The 15337-nt window shown below is 36.5% G+C and overlaps 1 protein-coding gene across 1 annotated transcript in view; it reads right to left on the bottom strand.

Moving 5' to 3' along the window:
* Positions 1-2746: 2746 nt before the first annotated feature.
* The window catches only part of CUL4A (cullin 4A), a gene marked incomplete at its 5' end in the record, with an annotated part of 36541 nt that continues 23950 nt past the window's right edge, over positions 2747-15337 (bottom strand). The window contains 9 exon segments of the mRNA XM_010294419.1: positions 2747-2842; positions 3140-3292; positions 4157-4329; positions 8192-8297; positions 9436-9549; positions 10820-10927; positions 11945-12030; positions 12371-12481; positions 14201-14305. Of these exon segments, the coding sequence (XP_010292721.1) occupies positions 2747-2842; positions 3140-3292; positions 4157-4329; positions 8192-8297; positions 9436-9549; positions 10820-10927; positions 11945-12030; positions 12371-12481; positions 14201-14305 (1052 nt within the window).

Below are 15337 nucleotides of genomic sequence, written 5' to 3'. Positions count from 1 at the left end.
TCCTGCTGGTATTTTTGTCATTCCATAGAACCTGTTACACGATTTGTTCCAAGGATGCTGAATTGCCAAGATCCAGGTTTTCCAGACAGCTTCTGAACATAGATGCACTACAGAGGAAGTCTCTTACTTTGCTACAGCCCGATGTCTTCCACGCTGGGTGATGGTCCAGGAAGAAATGTTAAGCAACATCTGCCCTGTGGGCAGACATACACGCAGGGGGTTTTGTGAACCAAATAGTCAACATCAAACCAACAACTGGTCAAGACTGGATGCTCAGCCAAATCCTATCACCACCTATCAAAAAGCAATCAAATGTAGCTATTTTGCTATGAAGAAGTGATTGCCATGCTGACTAATAAACTAACTGCTTACCTGTTTGGTTCAGCACATACAAAATCACAGGAAAAAGAAATTTGAAGAAATCAAATTAAAAATGAGGACCCCAGAAAAAAAAGACGACTCACTATCACCTGGCCTGTCCATCTTGCCCCTAGTTTTTGGTCCTCTGAAGCAACTTTCAGACCCATTTGGAAGAGTAAAAATCTTCAGAGATTGTGGCATTCTCTGTAGGTTTGGGGGGTAAGGGGATGGGTGGAGATCAGCAGCTAAAGAAGAAAACCAATGCTCCCGTGAGCAGAAAGGCAGAATTGGGCAGAAAAACCCTCTGCAGTACTGCGGCCTGAGGTTATTTGGGGGGGATGATAAAGTAGGGGACAAAGGCATACATCACAGAAAGACAGGCTTCATTATTTCCACGGCTTGTGGAACAGCTCATTTTTAATTGCTATACCAGAGCAATTTGTCCAGAGACTTCTAGTCTATGGCAATTAAGAAAAAATGCACATCTTGGCGCTTTTAATCAATTAACATTGCTTCATAAGGCAGAACTATTTCAGCCATCTTCAGGATAACACCACTGCTTTTCATCAATTGTTTAAAACCACTGAACCAGGAAGCTGGGGTTCAGAAGAGGAAGGCAGTACACGTTCACTGCTTGGTATCAGTTACTGCATACTGCTGCCAACCTTCTGTGTGGATAAAGCCTCTGCCCATTACATTTCTGTGAGGCACATATTCCTTTTTGTTTTAAAAGTCTGGAAAGATGGATCTGATCAGCTTCCACATGCACAGAAAATGAATTACAACGTGACTGGTATAATTAACACTAAAGAACAAGCTGCACAAATAAACTGAAGTGCCACATTATCACAAAGGCTAAGAAATTAATATTCAATATGCATCAAAGATTTTATTTGCATTAACTGAAGACTCAAATATTAAAATAAGTCTACATTAAATTACAATATTAAATATGTTTTAAATACAATAAACTAAACATGTTTAGTTTCTAAACACAAAGGGAACAAAAATAATTCAGAAGAATGCAATACAATTAATGACACCACATGACAGAATAAGGACTTTAATATGTAAATCCATGAGATGTCAACTCTTAGCAATGTTTACTTTAAGAAGAGGTGGCGGCCTTTTAATTGATGCACAAACCCCGTGTTACATAAATGTAGTAAGGTATCTCTCAAGAAAATATTGCTAAATTCTGATTTATGCCATGATCAAAACTCCTTTGGTAGCTCTTTTTCAGAATGAAACACACCAGTATGCAAATCTGGAAAAATAAACAAAGTCTTGTAAGTATTACCACAAAAGGTGTCTTCCTTAGAGTTACAATTATCGAACAGATCTACAGTGTCTTTCATTCTTTAATGCAAATCAACTTACATATATACAATATGTAACAAAGTACTCACAAAATCCTTAGTCTTTCAAGACAAAAAACTATGCTTTCACAATATCAAGACCATAGAAGTCTTTTTAAAAAAAAAATGTTTTGTTTTTTAAAGTGGTGCACGCTGTACAGTAGGCTCCCTGTATGTTATTTTCAAGGCAAAACTAAATGTTACAGCAATTACATAAACAGTGATAAACACCTGTTGCCCTAAAATGAGGTAGGGCCTCTTTGACTCAGATCTAATCTTTACCACCCAAGCCAGGAGAAGTAATAATAAAATAATAATCCGTATTTTAGCTAAATAATCCAACAACTCACTACACACATGAACACAGTTGTCCTCTTGGCACTTCAAGGATCTCACTTCAAAATCTGATTTATCCAAACCAGACTGAAGTTTATAATCATTTGAAAGCAAATTAACTGAAGACAAGTTCAAGGGTTTTCATGGTGCATTATTTCAAAAATTCAGCATATTTCAACAACACTGCTTGTACGTTAAGTGTTCATCAATTAAGGTTTTTTAAAAAGTTACCCAAGTTGTCACTGTAGCTGAAGAATGCAGCATATACGGTCTTTATGGATGCAGTTAGGAACACATAAATGAAGAAACCAGGCTTGCGTCTATCACAGAAGTATTTCTCACACAGGTAGTTTTACCTTTCCATCCAACTTCAATGACAGTGTTAAACAAAACTGCAAAACTAAATTTTGAAGAACCCAAAAGAACAAAAGAGTAATTAAAAGAAATAAAAAAATGACGCTAAAAATTTGTAAGGAGTCTTGATAAGGATGATCAATCAACATGTCATTTTGCTTCTCTTCCACAGCAGTGCATGCAGCTGGCTGAACAATATACATCAACCTGAAATCTGCTAAAAGGAAAGTCTGGAACAGCATAGGTATTCAGTGTCCTGAAGATATATGTGGATGATTTTGGTTTTTACTTTTCGGGTTTGCTCTTTATTTTTTTAAAGTAAAAGTATTTCCTCTCCATTATGCAACATAGTGGTACTGATTGGGGTTGTCTTTGTCTCTCTCCATATAGTCTCTGTCAATGAGAGATTCAATCCTCTTTTTCAAGTCTCCAGGCTACAAGAAAAGGTGAGATTAGTAAAAAAGTTAGCAATATAAATGCAAATATATTTTATTTAAAAAAGAAGGACTGCTAACAGCTACATAAGAAAATGCGCCACAGCAAATATCTAAATATAATTTCCTACTGATACTCTGTCTCATTTCTGTTCCCGCACTCATTTTAATACCTTAATCTTTGGATTTGATTCAGACATATGTCACATTTCTTACTCTTACAGACAAGCTGAATGGAAAAATATATTACACATTTTTAGATAATCCTAGGATAGTTTGAAAAACAGAATCAGTTACCTTTACGGGAAATTTCAGTTGATTATACAATTCAGAAACAAGGAGATTATGACCAAGAGTCTTTCTCATCTTCATTATTCGTACAATAGCAGCATCAATCTGATATTGCCTGTCTTGAAATACTCTTTCAGTTGTGCTGACCTGTTCCTCGACCTAAAGAACAATACGGCATCACAAATCATATCACCTTTTATTGCTATTTTTTTATCAATTTTATTTCTGTAGTTAACCTTTCCAATGAAATTAAACTGATGTATTCGTCTTTGGGACAGATGCATGCATTACTACATCCTATGAACTAAGTGATTCTGAAGCATACTGCTAAATTAAAAATCTAATTAAAAATAAAATTCAGGATAATGTAAAGAAAAAAATACTGTATATCTTATTTTAAATCTATTTGATAAATTAAATGACATCCTAAAAACTCACTTCATATTTTTGAGAGAACACGTAACAGTTTGACAGCCTAAATACAGTAGTCTTCTGTATCAAACTGTTCAACTCCAATTTGACTTTTAGGGATTTTAATATCAAAAGGCAAAAGGGAAACAGCTCAATGTTAATTAAAACATGTCACCTTGTGTCGAGAGTCAGGATTCAAGTACAACAAAGACATCACTTCAAAAACAGGGACAACACTGACTTTAATAACTGTCTTATCCGCTAAATAAAGAAGTGACACAGTGACATTTGATTCATGAGTTCAATACAGTACCAACACTTCAGCCATACCACGAAAACTTCTAAGATGGACTGAAACATCTACAAGATCTATCAGTTTAATATATTAGGCATTTAAATTTGAAAGCATAGGAACCTAAGTTGTTTCAATGTCAGCGAGTTTTAAAATCTTTATTGCCTCTGCAAGTCATCCTGTCTACAAAAAAAAAGTATGTTTCCTTTCTCCATATGCAAAAACTACAAGAGGAAATGCAGAGATTCTGTCTCTCCATGTGAGACATGCAGATAAACAGTTAACATAACCAGAATGAATGCAAAAAAATAAATACATACTGTTTCTTTCATTTGGATTTGGTTGATCTTTATTCTAAACAATTTGTGCTTGAAATCACCATTAAAGATGAATTTATCTCCATCTTCTACATCCTTGCCCTTTGGATTTTTAATCAATACTCGTGCTTTTCCACAAGCTAAAGACTGCAAGGTTCTCCTTAATTCACTGTCCTCTGTGAAGAAGTTCAAAGTATGGGAGAAAGCAGAAAAAAACATTAACATGAAGAGTTTATGTGATTAATGTTACTGCTTCTATGTTAATACCTTGTTCCAGCTAGGTTCCAGTCAGGTAACAACTTCCAGCCTTCAAGCTTGGTCTCACATACTTCACAGGAAAGTGCTGAGAGCATGTACAGAATTGTACATGTCAAGAGGATAGACTCGGGCTAATCTCAGTGAGCCTTCTATCCAAAAGTAGTTTTGGAAAATATTTCACATTAACGTGAGCCTGTTTTTATTGCTTTAGTTTTGTTTGGTAGTAACAGGTCTTTAAAAGAAAAAAAAAAAAAATCAGTTCATGAAGAAACTCAAGCCACCCATTTTATGATTTCATCACTATTTTTAACACAAGCCAGAAAATATATAATGAAATGAAAAAAAAAAAAACAAAAACGACAAGTTTAAATTGATAGGAACATGTTTTGTGAGAAGGCAGAGATGACAGCTGTGATATTCACAAACCTCCCTCACAACAGGAAAGTAGTAGAAATGAGTGGATGTGCAAAACTTTATCTAGTAAGATTTAAAGCTAAAAGCATTTGGACAAGTAGATAAAATGAAGTCTAAAACATTCTAATAATTATATTACAAAGTCTTGTACAGCCTCTGCAGTCTCTAGAATACTGTTATTCACAAAATGAAATTATCACCAAACGTGTCAGATCTCCTGAACAGATGTTTAGTCTAAAAATTGAAAGAAAGGTTTTGCAATCTAGTGCTGAAGTGCAGTGTACCTGAGTGAAGGATTAACACTATTATTATTTCTAAAATACTTCTAACTTTCACACAGAGGGACCCTCTTTTTTTTTTTTAAGCTTCCAGCTGTTCTGTGATTACTAAAAAAAAACAACCTTTAAACCAGGTATTTGACTAAACAGGTATTTATGATGTTTCACACTTCCTGGGTGTTTCACCTTCAGTAAATGCAGGTTGTTGAGTTGAGTTTTTGTCCAAACAGAGGATGCTGTTAAAAACACTTGGGATGCTTTTGGAGCTTTGCTTCTGCCCTGCATGCCAAGTTGCAGGTTAGAGTATGCCAAAGAGAAGGAATCTGCAATTACCTATCAATCACTGAAATACAAGTAAAAACGACGTCTCTTAGAGGCTTTCTTGATAATGCCAGGTAAAAACATGGAGTATATTTGGGCAACACATCTCAAAGCAGCATGGTTACCAAAGAGAAGGTAACCTTTCTTTCTCTGAGTGACAGTTTATGCATTTGCTAACTGCAGTTTATGTACCAGGGACAACCTCATCTCTTTAAAAGAGACTGACGATAATTTATTCTAACAGTAACTGGAAACCACAAGTTCCAACTATGGCCAGTTAATGCAGATGATGACAGTGATATCCTAAAGGGCAGAAATCCAGGTGATATTTTTTTTTTTTTTTTTTTTTTTTTTTAGTAATCTGGTAATCGCCCATTGAGAACCCTTCAGTGTTTTGCTCTTCCCTGAACCTGTCTCCTTGAATTCTGTAAACTTCCAGCTTTTACAACATGTTGTTTAGTTTTCACCACCATGTGTTCATTCTGTTTTATGCCCTCTAGCTTTTTTTTTTTATTTGAGTAAGAAAACATATCATTGCTCACCGATTTCTATTTGCCTTTTGATCTATTTAGTTTAGTCCTAGCACACTTAGCTGTTCCTCGTAAAGAAGCTGGCTCATGCCTTCAATCTTTATTCCCATTCTCTGAACTCTTCTCGGCTCTACTATGTTATTTTTAGATGGTGGAGTGAGAAGTTTGATAAACCCTACAGATTTTATAAAACATTTTAGTGTTCTAGCAGCTTCACTCCATTTGAAATTAGATGGAGCCCATCTATCTTGTACAGGTTCCCTCTATTTCAAAGGCTTTCCTACTTGCTGATAAATTTAGGCCCTCTCCCATACGTAATTTTTCAAGCATACATTGGAATTCTGCCTGTCTGACTGGCCCTGCACATGGTGTTTACAACATTTAGAAACAGTTTCTATGGCAACCCTAATGGCCAAGTTTTGCCCTCCAGGATTTCTACCACAACCAACATCATTTGTATCCACGAGCCAGGACCTCTGGTTCCTCCAGGTTGGTCTCTGAGAGTCTGGCCGTCAGCACCTCTGCCCTTCATGGTCAATTCACCAAGCAGCTGCATCACAAATTCAGCTACTTTTTCTAATAATTGAATCTCTGTTCTTTTCCATCTAGTCGGGATACCAGCCCGCAGCAGGGTACCGCTGAGCAAAAGGATCATCCATGTAGTAGGAGACAGGAAGGGCACAGCATGGGACCTATTTCCAAGATCATTTCTGGCTGTAAGAGTTTCCTCTCCTTTAGAAGTAGGGAGACTGCTAGATGGGAATGGTACCTCTCTAAAGCAGCTCCAAATGCCTCTTGTATGTAGAGTCTGGGAAGAAAGAGATTTTATGTCATCCATCCTGGCCCCACGGGAACCCCATGGACCATGAACTGTCCTCATAACCTGCATTCCTACACTATTTCCCCATAGGGGAGAGAAACACAGATGTGGCACTCAGTGTGATGACATAACGTAATACAGATAGCTCCCTACTATCAATCGGTTCTATCCAGCTGCCTTAAAAACAGCCTACTGAAATCCTTTCTCTTGTGCTATAATGGAACGGATTTCCATGCAGCAGGTTTTATCTGTTGCTGTCAGGCAAGTCAGAATGCAAGCTCCAAGGTACAGCAATATAAGATGAGAAAGCAGTATCTGCATCAGGCTTGCATGAACTTATGTTTGTTCCGTAACCACTGTACTCTGACCCCGTGAGCCTCTCTGGACAATCCTGATGCTTATCATTCACACTGGCATGAGTTTTCTTCAGCTCCCTTAGCATTAATGGAGTGGATGACTAAGCAACTTGAAGTACTGATGCTAAGAAGCTGGAGCGCCCGGGCTGTACTGCCTTCTGCAACGCACTGTTCTGAACCACAGGGATTCTTGATATCCCTCTTTTACAGTATTTTAGTAAATATATTTAACAATATTTTAGTACTTGCATGGGTTCAAATACTCTTTCAGCAGTTGCTGTATTGGGTTGATCTTAAGATTCACCATGTGAAGTGCTACTGGGTATGACATGCCGGTTGATGCAGAAATTCCAGAGAGTAAAGAGATGATAGCATTATTCTTTTTAATGCCATTGGCTGTAACTATTTCAAGGAAGTGTGAAATTTTGAGAAAAATCACCCAAGAGCATAAGAACACAGAAAGTAGATACTGCAGATGGTTAAAAAGAAAAATATACTTTTCCCCAGTTTTATTTGTCCTTTCTGCCTTCAGGTTTCAAGTGCAGAGGGAAACAGCTACAAATTATACACCCTACAGGACACTGCTCTTCTTAACAAATCAAACCTATTGTAAATGGGGCACTCCAGCAACAGTAATGGAAAACTTCTGAAAATACTCTCTTGAATCATCCCAAAATGACAGCATTCTACAACAGATCATTTTCAAAATACAATTATTTGAAAACTGTAATGGAACAAAAATAATCTGTACACAAACCAGTCTTTTTCACCACTTGAATTTTAAGAATTGCAATGATAAATTTTGTAAATCTAATAGGTTGTTAATAGTAACGTGTGCTACACAGCTCTTACCATTAATTTTGTGAAGCACCTTTTTTATCTACATTAGGAAGCACCAGCAGTGTGTTTTCCTCATCTCTTTTGGTGTCTATACACTATTGTCTCATAAAGTTTGTCCTAATGATCATGGCAAATTTTTTAAAATTAGGCCTTTACAAACCAAATCATAATTGGCAATGACTTGATGAATAAATTTAAGAATCAAAAAGTATTCTTCCTACCTACACCAGTGACCATTTTAATGTCTTCAAAACTGAATTCATCTCCTTCATTAAACATAAGCAACACTAATGTTTGAAAGAGCGATACTTGAAATTCTTTCTTTCACTAAAAAAAAAATAAATCAAATAATTAGAACTAATATTCAGAGCATTTTCTATTGTATCCCCCAAATATGACAAGTTACAATAGCTATACATTCTTGTTGCTATTTCCAGAAGGAGATGTGCATTTTAGAATGCCCAGCTCACAGAATAATTTGCTTGAATGCAGTATCAAGGAAACAGGATATTTTTAAAACATCTTTCTTTGCTCCTCTAACAGTAGCAATACAGCACACAGAAGCAGCTCATTAGAATGGCCTTGTAATTACTTCACATCATTTACTTCATACTTGACCCAAGTTTAATTTTACAGCGATGAGCAAACTAATACAAACGAAATCTTGGCATTGGATCAAATATGAAAGAAACAAAAGATAATTTTGGTTTACTATGATACAGAGCGCAGTATTATCAGGAGCACAATGTTTCTACAAAGAGGCAGTGGAAAGGAAATAAATTAACTCAAACTCTTCAGACAGCTGTAAGCACTTCTGTCAATTGACAACTACAAACCTATCCATCTTACTGTTACATTAATACCGAAACTTCTAATTCCCTACTCACAATGAGTTAGTAAAAGAATTCAAGTTTTCTTGTCTTTGCTCTGACTCAATTAAGCTGCATTATTAGCAAGGCGAGATATTCCATGAGACAAAACAAAACCACATTAAGAAACAATGCAGTTACTTAAGACCTAAATAATTCAACAAGCTTTTAAATTTTAACCACAGTCATTACATCACTAGCGCACTTCAGTCTCTTTTTGTATCAGTGAAGCATTCTAGAAGCGTCACCAGTATTTCTGTGATCAAAACAATTCCATATTAAAAATAAAAATCTGCATTTTTTTCTTTAATTAATTTCCTGCTTTATTACAACCTTTATTTGAATGAGCAACAATTCCTATCAAACAAATACAAATGTTACCAAAAGATACCACATTGTTGTCTTCCATTAGCTAGGTAGTATTTCAGTTTAATTATAAAAAGCCTACTTCTATACAAAGTAACAGTATTGAATTGTGATTGTTCCTCTGCAAAAATGGTACTACCATCATAAAAAAAATACAGTACATGACTAGGTTCCAAATAATTGACTTAAATTTTATCCCGACAGGCTAAGCATTAAACAAGCTAACTTACTTCCTTAAATTCTGCCTTTAGGACAGCATGCCCTAAAGTGGTCTGCCACTGAAGCTTTCGACCACTGTGTTTTCCCAGGTAAAAGGTTTTAAACACCTCTTGAAGCTTTATCATCTGTATAGCAAAGAGATAACACAGTTTATTAGTTTTATACCAGTGGTGCCAGATGATTTCAGATATGTAATCTTTTTGGTTCTTCTCAACAATGCTGCATAATAAGTGTTTCTGTGTGAAAAACTAAATTCAAAAGCAAAATTCTGCTCTCACATACACCAGTACTACTGTGCACAAAAGAAAGCCTCAATTCAAGTATAGCTTTTAATTTCCCTGTTTCTTTGTTGGTTATTTTTTGCGGGGGGGAGGTGGTGGTGTGTTTGTTGCTTGTTGGTTTTTTTTAGTAATAGAAGTAAAATAACCCCCCCATAAAGGGTTTTAAACCTCTGAAATAAATGCTGTTTTGTCCTGGACTTTTCATCTGACCAAGAAGTCACCAGACAAAAAGCATACATCTCACACCTATACACTGATTATTACCATCTGCTCCCAAGTTCTTCCTTTAGTTTGTCCTATCCTGATTCAAGTCTGATTCCAGTACTTTACACCCTCTTTATTTCCAAGCAAGGGGCTTTTACCCCTCCATTTCCATGACGTGTTGCTCAGGTTGGATCCTTCCAAAGTAGTCTGCTACGGAGAAAAAGATGCCATGGGAGCAAAGGCACAAAAGCTTCCACAGCTTCTGACTTGAATGGGCACGTTGCTACTACCTTTGGGCTCTGAAGTGCTTCCCACGTTTCAGATGAAGCAAGGTATTGCAGGAAACGGGACTCCAATTACGTATTTCCACTTAAATCACTACTGGTGGGAGCTTTGCAAAAATCTCTCAACTTGGAAGGAAATCTTTTTTCAGGCAAATGCCATTTAAATGCAGGTACTAGTTTTGTGAGACACGTTGCAGGGAACAGAGGAAAGATCTTACAGAAAAAAAGAACATGCGGTAATGTAACTATTGGCTAGATCAAAATGCCTGATCACTGTAGTTAAAGATTGACTAAATTGAGGTGTCAGTTTTTAAACTTTTAAGTGCTTGACTGCAATGTTAAATAGGACAGTGATTTTATTTAAGACTATTTTTAGATATTACTATTACTATTAATATTATTATTAAAAAGGTGAAAAAAACATATGGAGTTAACTAATCACCACCAAAAAAAGTGGATTTTATCCACCACATTTTATTTTTTGCAATTTTGGAATCTTTAAAATGAGATAAACCTCTTAAATATCTAGCAGAAAAAAAATTACATGAAGGCATTAGTTCACCCTATGATAGTGATTATGATTCCACTCCATAAAGTGCATTTAGAAGGAGAATTCAAACACTAACCTCTGAATTCAAGTTGACTTCCATAGGTGTGTAAGTTGGCCAATATCCCATAGTTAATATATTTACTGTCAGGTCTATGTTTCCTGGGTCACTTTGGTTCTGCATATACTAAAATACAAGAGACAAAAAAAATCATTCAACTATACTGTTTGCATGCTAAATTAGAAAATATATATAATTAAATTAGAAATGTAAAGTTGGTAGAATAATGAAAAATTTCTACAGGCCACATCCTTGGTTAGACATGCTCTGCCAAGATTTTTAATTTCGTGACTATTTATTGCTCCTGTTCCTAGTTTCAAAACATGGCAAGTGGTTGGAAGTAAAAAGAAACAACATGCCTTGAAACATCCTAGCCCACGGTCTTTACAGGGTATTAAGGTCAAAGGCACTTCAATCACACACAACCAAAGCAAAAGAAAAGCTTCTGATCAGAAGCCAGTGCAAGAACTAGAAGATGAAAAGCATCCTCTGGGACTTCCACATGTCTGTTACACAATACATTTTTTTACCATTTAAGCATAGCATCAGTCAAGCCAGGGTGCAAAGTCTGGGACAGAACAGTCGCTATTTTATTACAGGAGCAAGTGTCCTCGGTCAGACCTCTACCCCAGTATCCTGTCTTCAATAAAGCCCCAAAACAGGTACCCCAGGAGAAATGCAACAACAGGGTGGGCCTATACAGTATTTCCTCCAAGAATTCCCTTGGTCACCAACAGGTTGGAAGCTTTGGGGCTGAGACATATATGGTTTCTGTGCACTTAGCAACCTTCAGGGAGTTTCTCTGGTGTGGGTCATTCACAAAGAATTCATCAGAGCAGCAACAGTTTACAGAATGAAGTGGTATGGACTTTAAAAGATGTCAGACAACTAAATTACTATGTGGTGTTTAGACTGCAATTTACTTAAAAAGGAATCAAAACTGTAAGATAAGATTATCTCTGAATAGATATACAATAATTCAATCCTGTTCTATAAAGAGAACTATAAGTAGACTCTCTTACTATGACCAGGACCTGCTCAAAAGCTGTTTTGTTTGATTTTAGCTTAATCCAAGGTATAACACCATTAAGTGCTTCCCCATCACTACTGACAATTTAGTACACAAACAGAAGCTAAATGTACCTGCTTAAACTGAACCATGACATCTTTAGATAGTTCCATGTCCTTGAACATGCCCTCCAGTTTGCTGGTAAAAGCAGCGCCACATTCTGTCACACGAATTAAAGCAAAGATCCCACAATTACAAAAGAAGCACAGAACAAGCAATAAAGGTTTAACCTGAGACAGCTGGGCCAGATTTGCCAGGGTCCAGCACACCCTCAACTAGGTACATGTTTTAAGGATTTTGCTCCTCCGTAGGTACATTAAATGAACCAGTCACATATCCAAGAGATCAGCCCAATAGTTCTCACTGGGCACAGTGAAAGCTGTGATATGTTCAGCTATTACTTAAAAACTGGCTTGTCACTTCTTAAAGCATGAGAAAATAAGGATTCAAATTTACATGCCGAAAAGTAATAAAAATTTAACACATCTGAAGACGCCTACCATGTTTAAGCTTTGACAACATGGACTTCTCAGCATCTACTGATGCACTTTTCCCGACCAGCAGTCTTTTGGCCAAGTCTTTCTTATAAAACGCCTCGAACACATCTTTACCTGTACAGAAATTGAAACAAAAATAAAATAAAAATGAAATCATACATTCTATTTACACGATTGCACTTCAGGTTTGTGACACAAGCCTTTCTCATGACGTGCTGATCAGCAGAACAATATTCAGTATGCAACAGCAAAGAAAAACACGTAGACATCTTGTTCTTTTTATATTTGAATTATTTTCTTAACATATTTTGCAAAATTTTTTACTTCTTTGCCTTTTTTCTTTTTTTCCCCCCACCAGGAACATGGGCTGCCTTGTATTTCGGATTTGCACCAGCTGCAAGTCACAGGAAATTATTCTGGTGTCCAGAAGAACATTCTCCTTCTAGTGGTCTGATTTATTAAAATAAGAAAAAGTGTTCCTATGTATTAAAGAAACAATCTTTAAAAGCCTAAGGTGAAGAAAAAGTGACAGAAGTCTTCTCCCTTGGTTTGCCAATAGTCTTTTGAAACAAAGAAGTCATACAGGCACCCACAAACTTTCACACCTCAAACCAGAGCTTCCGCAAATCTTCTCTATTGATAGTGCAAAGATACCAGAAAGTTTTTTCACTTTTAAGAGGAAGAAATTCACTGCAACTAAGGGCACTCTTTGCACTGCCTACAGTAGCCCCTCCTAATTCCCTGCAAACACCTTCCAATGCATATGTAGCAGTATCTCTGATACTCTCCCACCCTTCCCCCGGTAAAGTGCCATTTCAAAATACTATCAAAAAGTCCAATGCCCAGCAACTAACTATTAATTATCATCTGCCCTTAAAAGGACTCTTGCACACTAGGTATCTCAAAACAAATTTACATTTTTATCTCAGTACTACAAAAAATATTAAGAGAAAAAGAGCTGGTCACAGTTTCACATTAACAGAAATTAATCTCCTAAACTGAGAAGTGGCCAGTGACACTGTCTTCATTCACTACCTCCATCTAATACCCTCTGCATTTGACAAAAATCATTATGCAAATGATATTACTTTATGACTGGTTCCTTGTCTGCTTTCCCATTATACTGTACTCGTTTTGGATTTTATGAGGAAAGAACCCCACGGATCTCAGAACAAACTAATACAGAACTGGGTAGTTCCTGCTCATTCCACCCCAGGCCAGCACACACATCCCACTTCCCTCAAAATAGGTGACCACCCATCTCTACTGGGCTCAACCATGTATTTTTTGCTGATATCCAACCAGGCAAATTCTTCTAACACATTTCAAGGCTTTTACTCAGACAGGGACATACTTAGGGAAGTGCATTTTAAAGACAGTAAAACATAGAAATAGCTTTTTTCTCTCATTATTCTGAGCCCTCCTCTGTGTTCATTCTCAGCCACAATGAGAAGAGACAAGTCACTCATTGCATTTTCATGTACTTCACACTTATACTGAGGTGGTCAGGGTGGAGATAATCTGTACTAACCTTTCTGTGTCATAAGAGGAGAGGCTGTGGTAACAGTTATGATTCACTTATGTGAAAGAAACTTGGCCACCAACAGCTCTAACTTAGGTCTCCACTCACAGACTGTAAAAGCTCTGTAAATTGCCAATCTCCATAGCATGAGTTGTCCTCCCTGCTATATTTATTGTTCTCCTTCAGATGCAAGGCAACCTGAATTTAAAACCAAAATCTAACAGAAACTCATGCTAAAAAAGATCTCTTACATTCAGAGGAATACAGTTCTTCATTTTTAATTGCATCAACAGTGAACAGATATTTCTTACCATGAATGAATCTAAATATGATCATGATTTTATCAAGGATTCTTTCCAGCTCTTCATCAGTTGCTTCTTTATTACCAGCTCTTAACTTGGAATCCACATACTTTGCTACAAATAAATAAAACAGTTTAACAGCTTTTTAAAAGAAATCTAAACTAACTTAAGCATCTCTCAATTGAAATATTGATACATGTTAAAATATACGACAAGTGCTAAATTTTCTATTTTCCCTTCTCCCATCTCTATGTTCAGTGGAATGATAGAGCCCTGCTGTACTACTGCCATAATGGAAAAATATCACAAAAAAGAACCGTCCAGGGAAAACAATGAATACAGTATAATCATTAAAATTAATGCATCAGAAATACCCACATTCTATGTTATAGTCATAGCAAGTACATTACTTGTTGAAAGACAACGTTTTGGAAGTGTATGATGCATATGAATGTATTCTATGAGAAACAGAAACAAACAACACAAAGAGGACTATATTTTTATAGACCTTTACCATGTCCCTCATGCTCCTTGGTAGGAGCAACCCAAAATTTAAATAGAAGCAATGCTTTCAAGTTAGTAGCTTCAGAATGCCAGTAATAAGGTTAAGCCATGAGTTTAGCTAAGTATTTATTAAGCCACATTAGTATCCTTATACCATCTTCTGCATAAGAAGGAAACCTTTGCAGGAGCTGAAACACCACAATGCACAAATGACAGCAGCCCGTATCATGGCTTTAACCTGTATCACACCAGGTTGTGCGATTTGTCCTACGTAAAGCTGGTTTTAGGTAGAAGCCACAAAATAAGCTTAATAAAGGCAAAAGAACATACAGAGGAAAAACAACCAACCAAGGAGTGGGATCTTCTCCCAGTGTAAAATGCCACAGCTCCAGTTTTGCTGCAGGCAAAACAGTCAGAACGGCTTTTGCCAGATCAGGGATAAACCCAATAATAGTATTTTTAAAATGTTTTTATTATTTTTCCCCTTAATAAGACCTAGTTCCCCCTTCAAGGTAATACAATTTTTTTCTCTATTAAAACACCTCGCATCTGAAGGCTTCAAAATTGTTCTCCCAACTTCAGCCTTCAAGGTAGATGGGTTGTACTTAGTCCTTTCTGAGAGATCCATAACATCCAAAAAAC

This window comes from Phaethon lepturus, unplaced genomic scaffold (genome assembly GCF_000687285.1).
Source record: "Phaethon lepturus isolate BGI_N335 unplaced genomic scaffold, ASM68728v1 scaffold45030, whole genome shotgun sequence".
In the NCBI taxonomy this organism is placed as follows: Eukaryota; Metazoa; Chordata; class Aves; order Phaethontiformes; family Phaethontidae; genus Phaethon; species Phaethon lepturus.
This window is presented reverse-complemented; position numbering and strand designations above follow the sequence as displayed.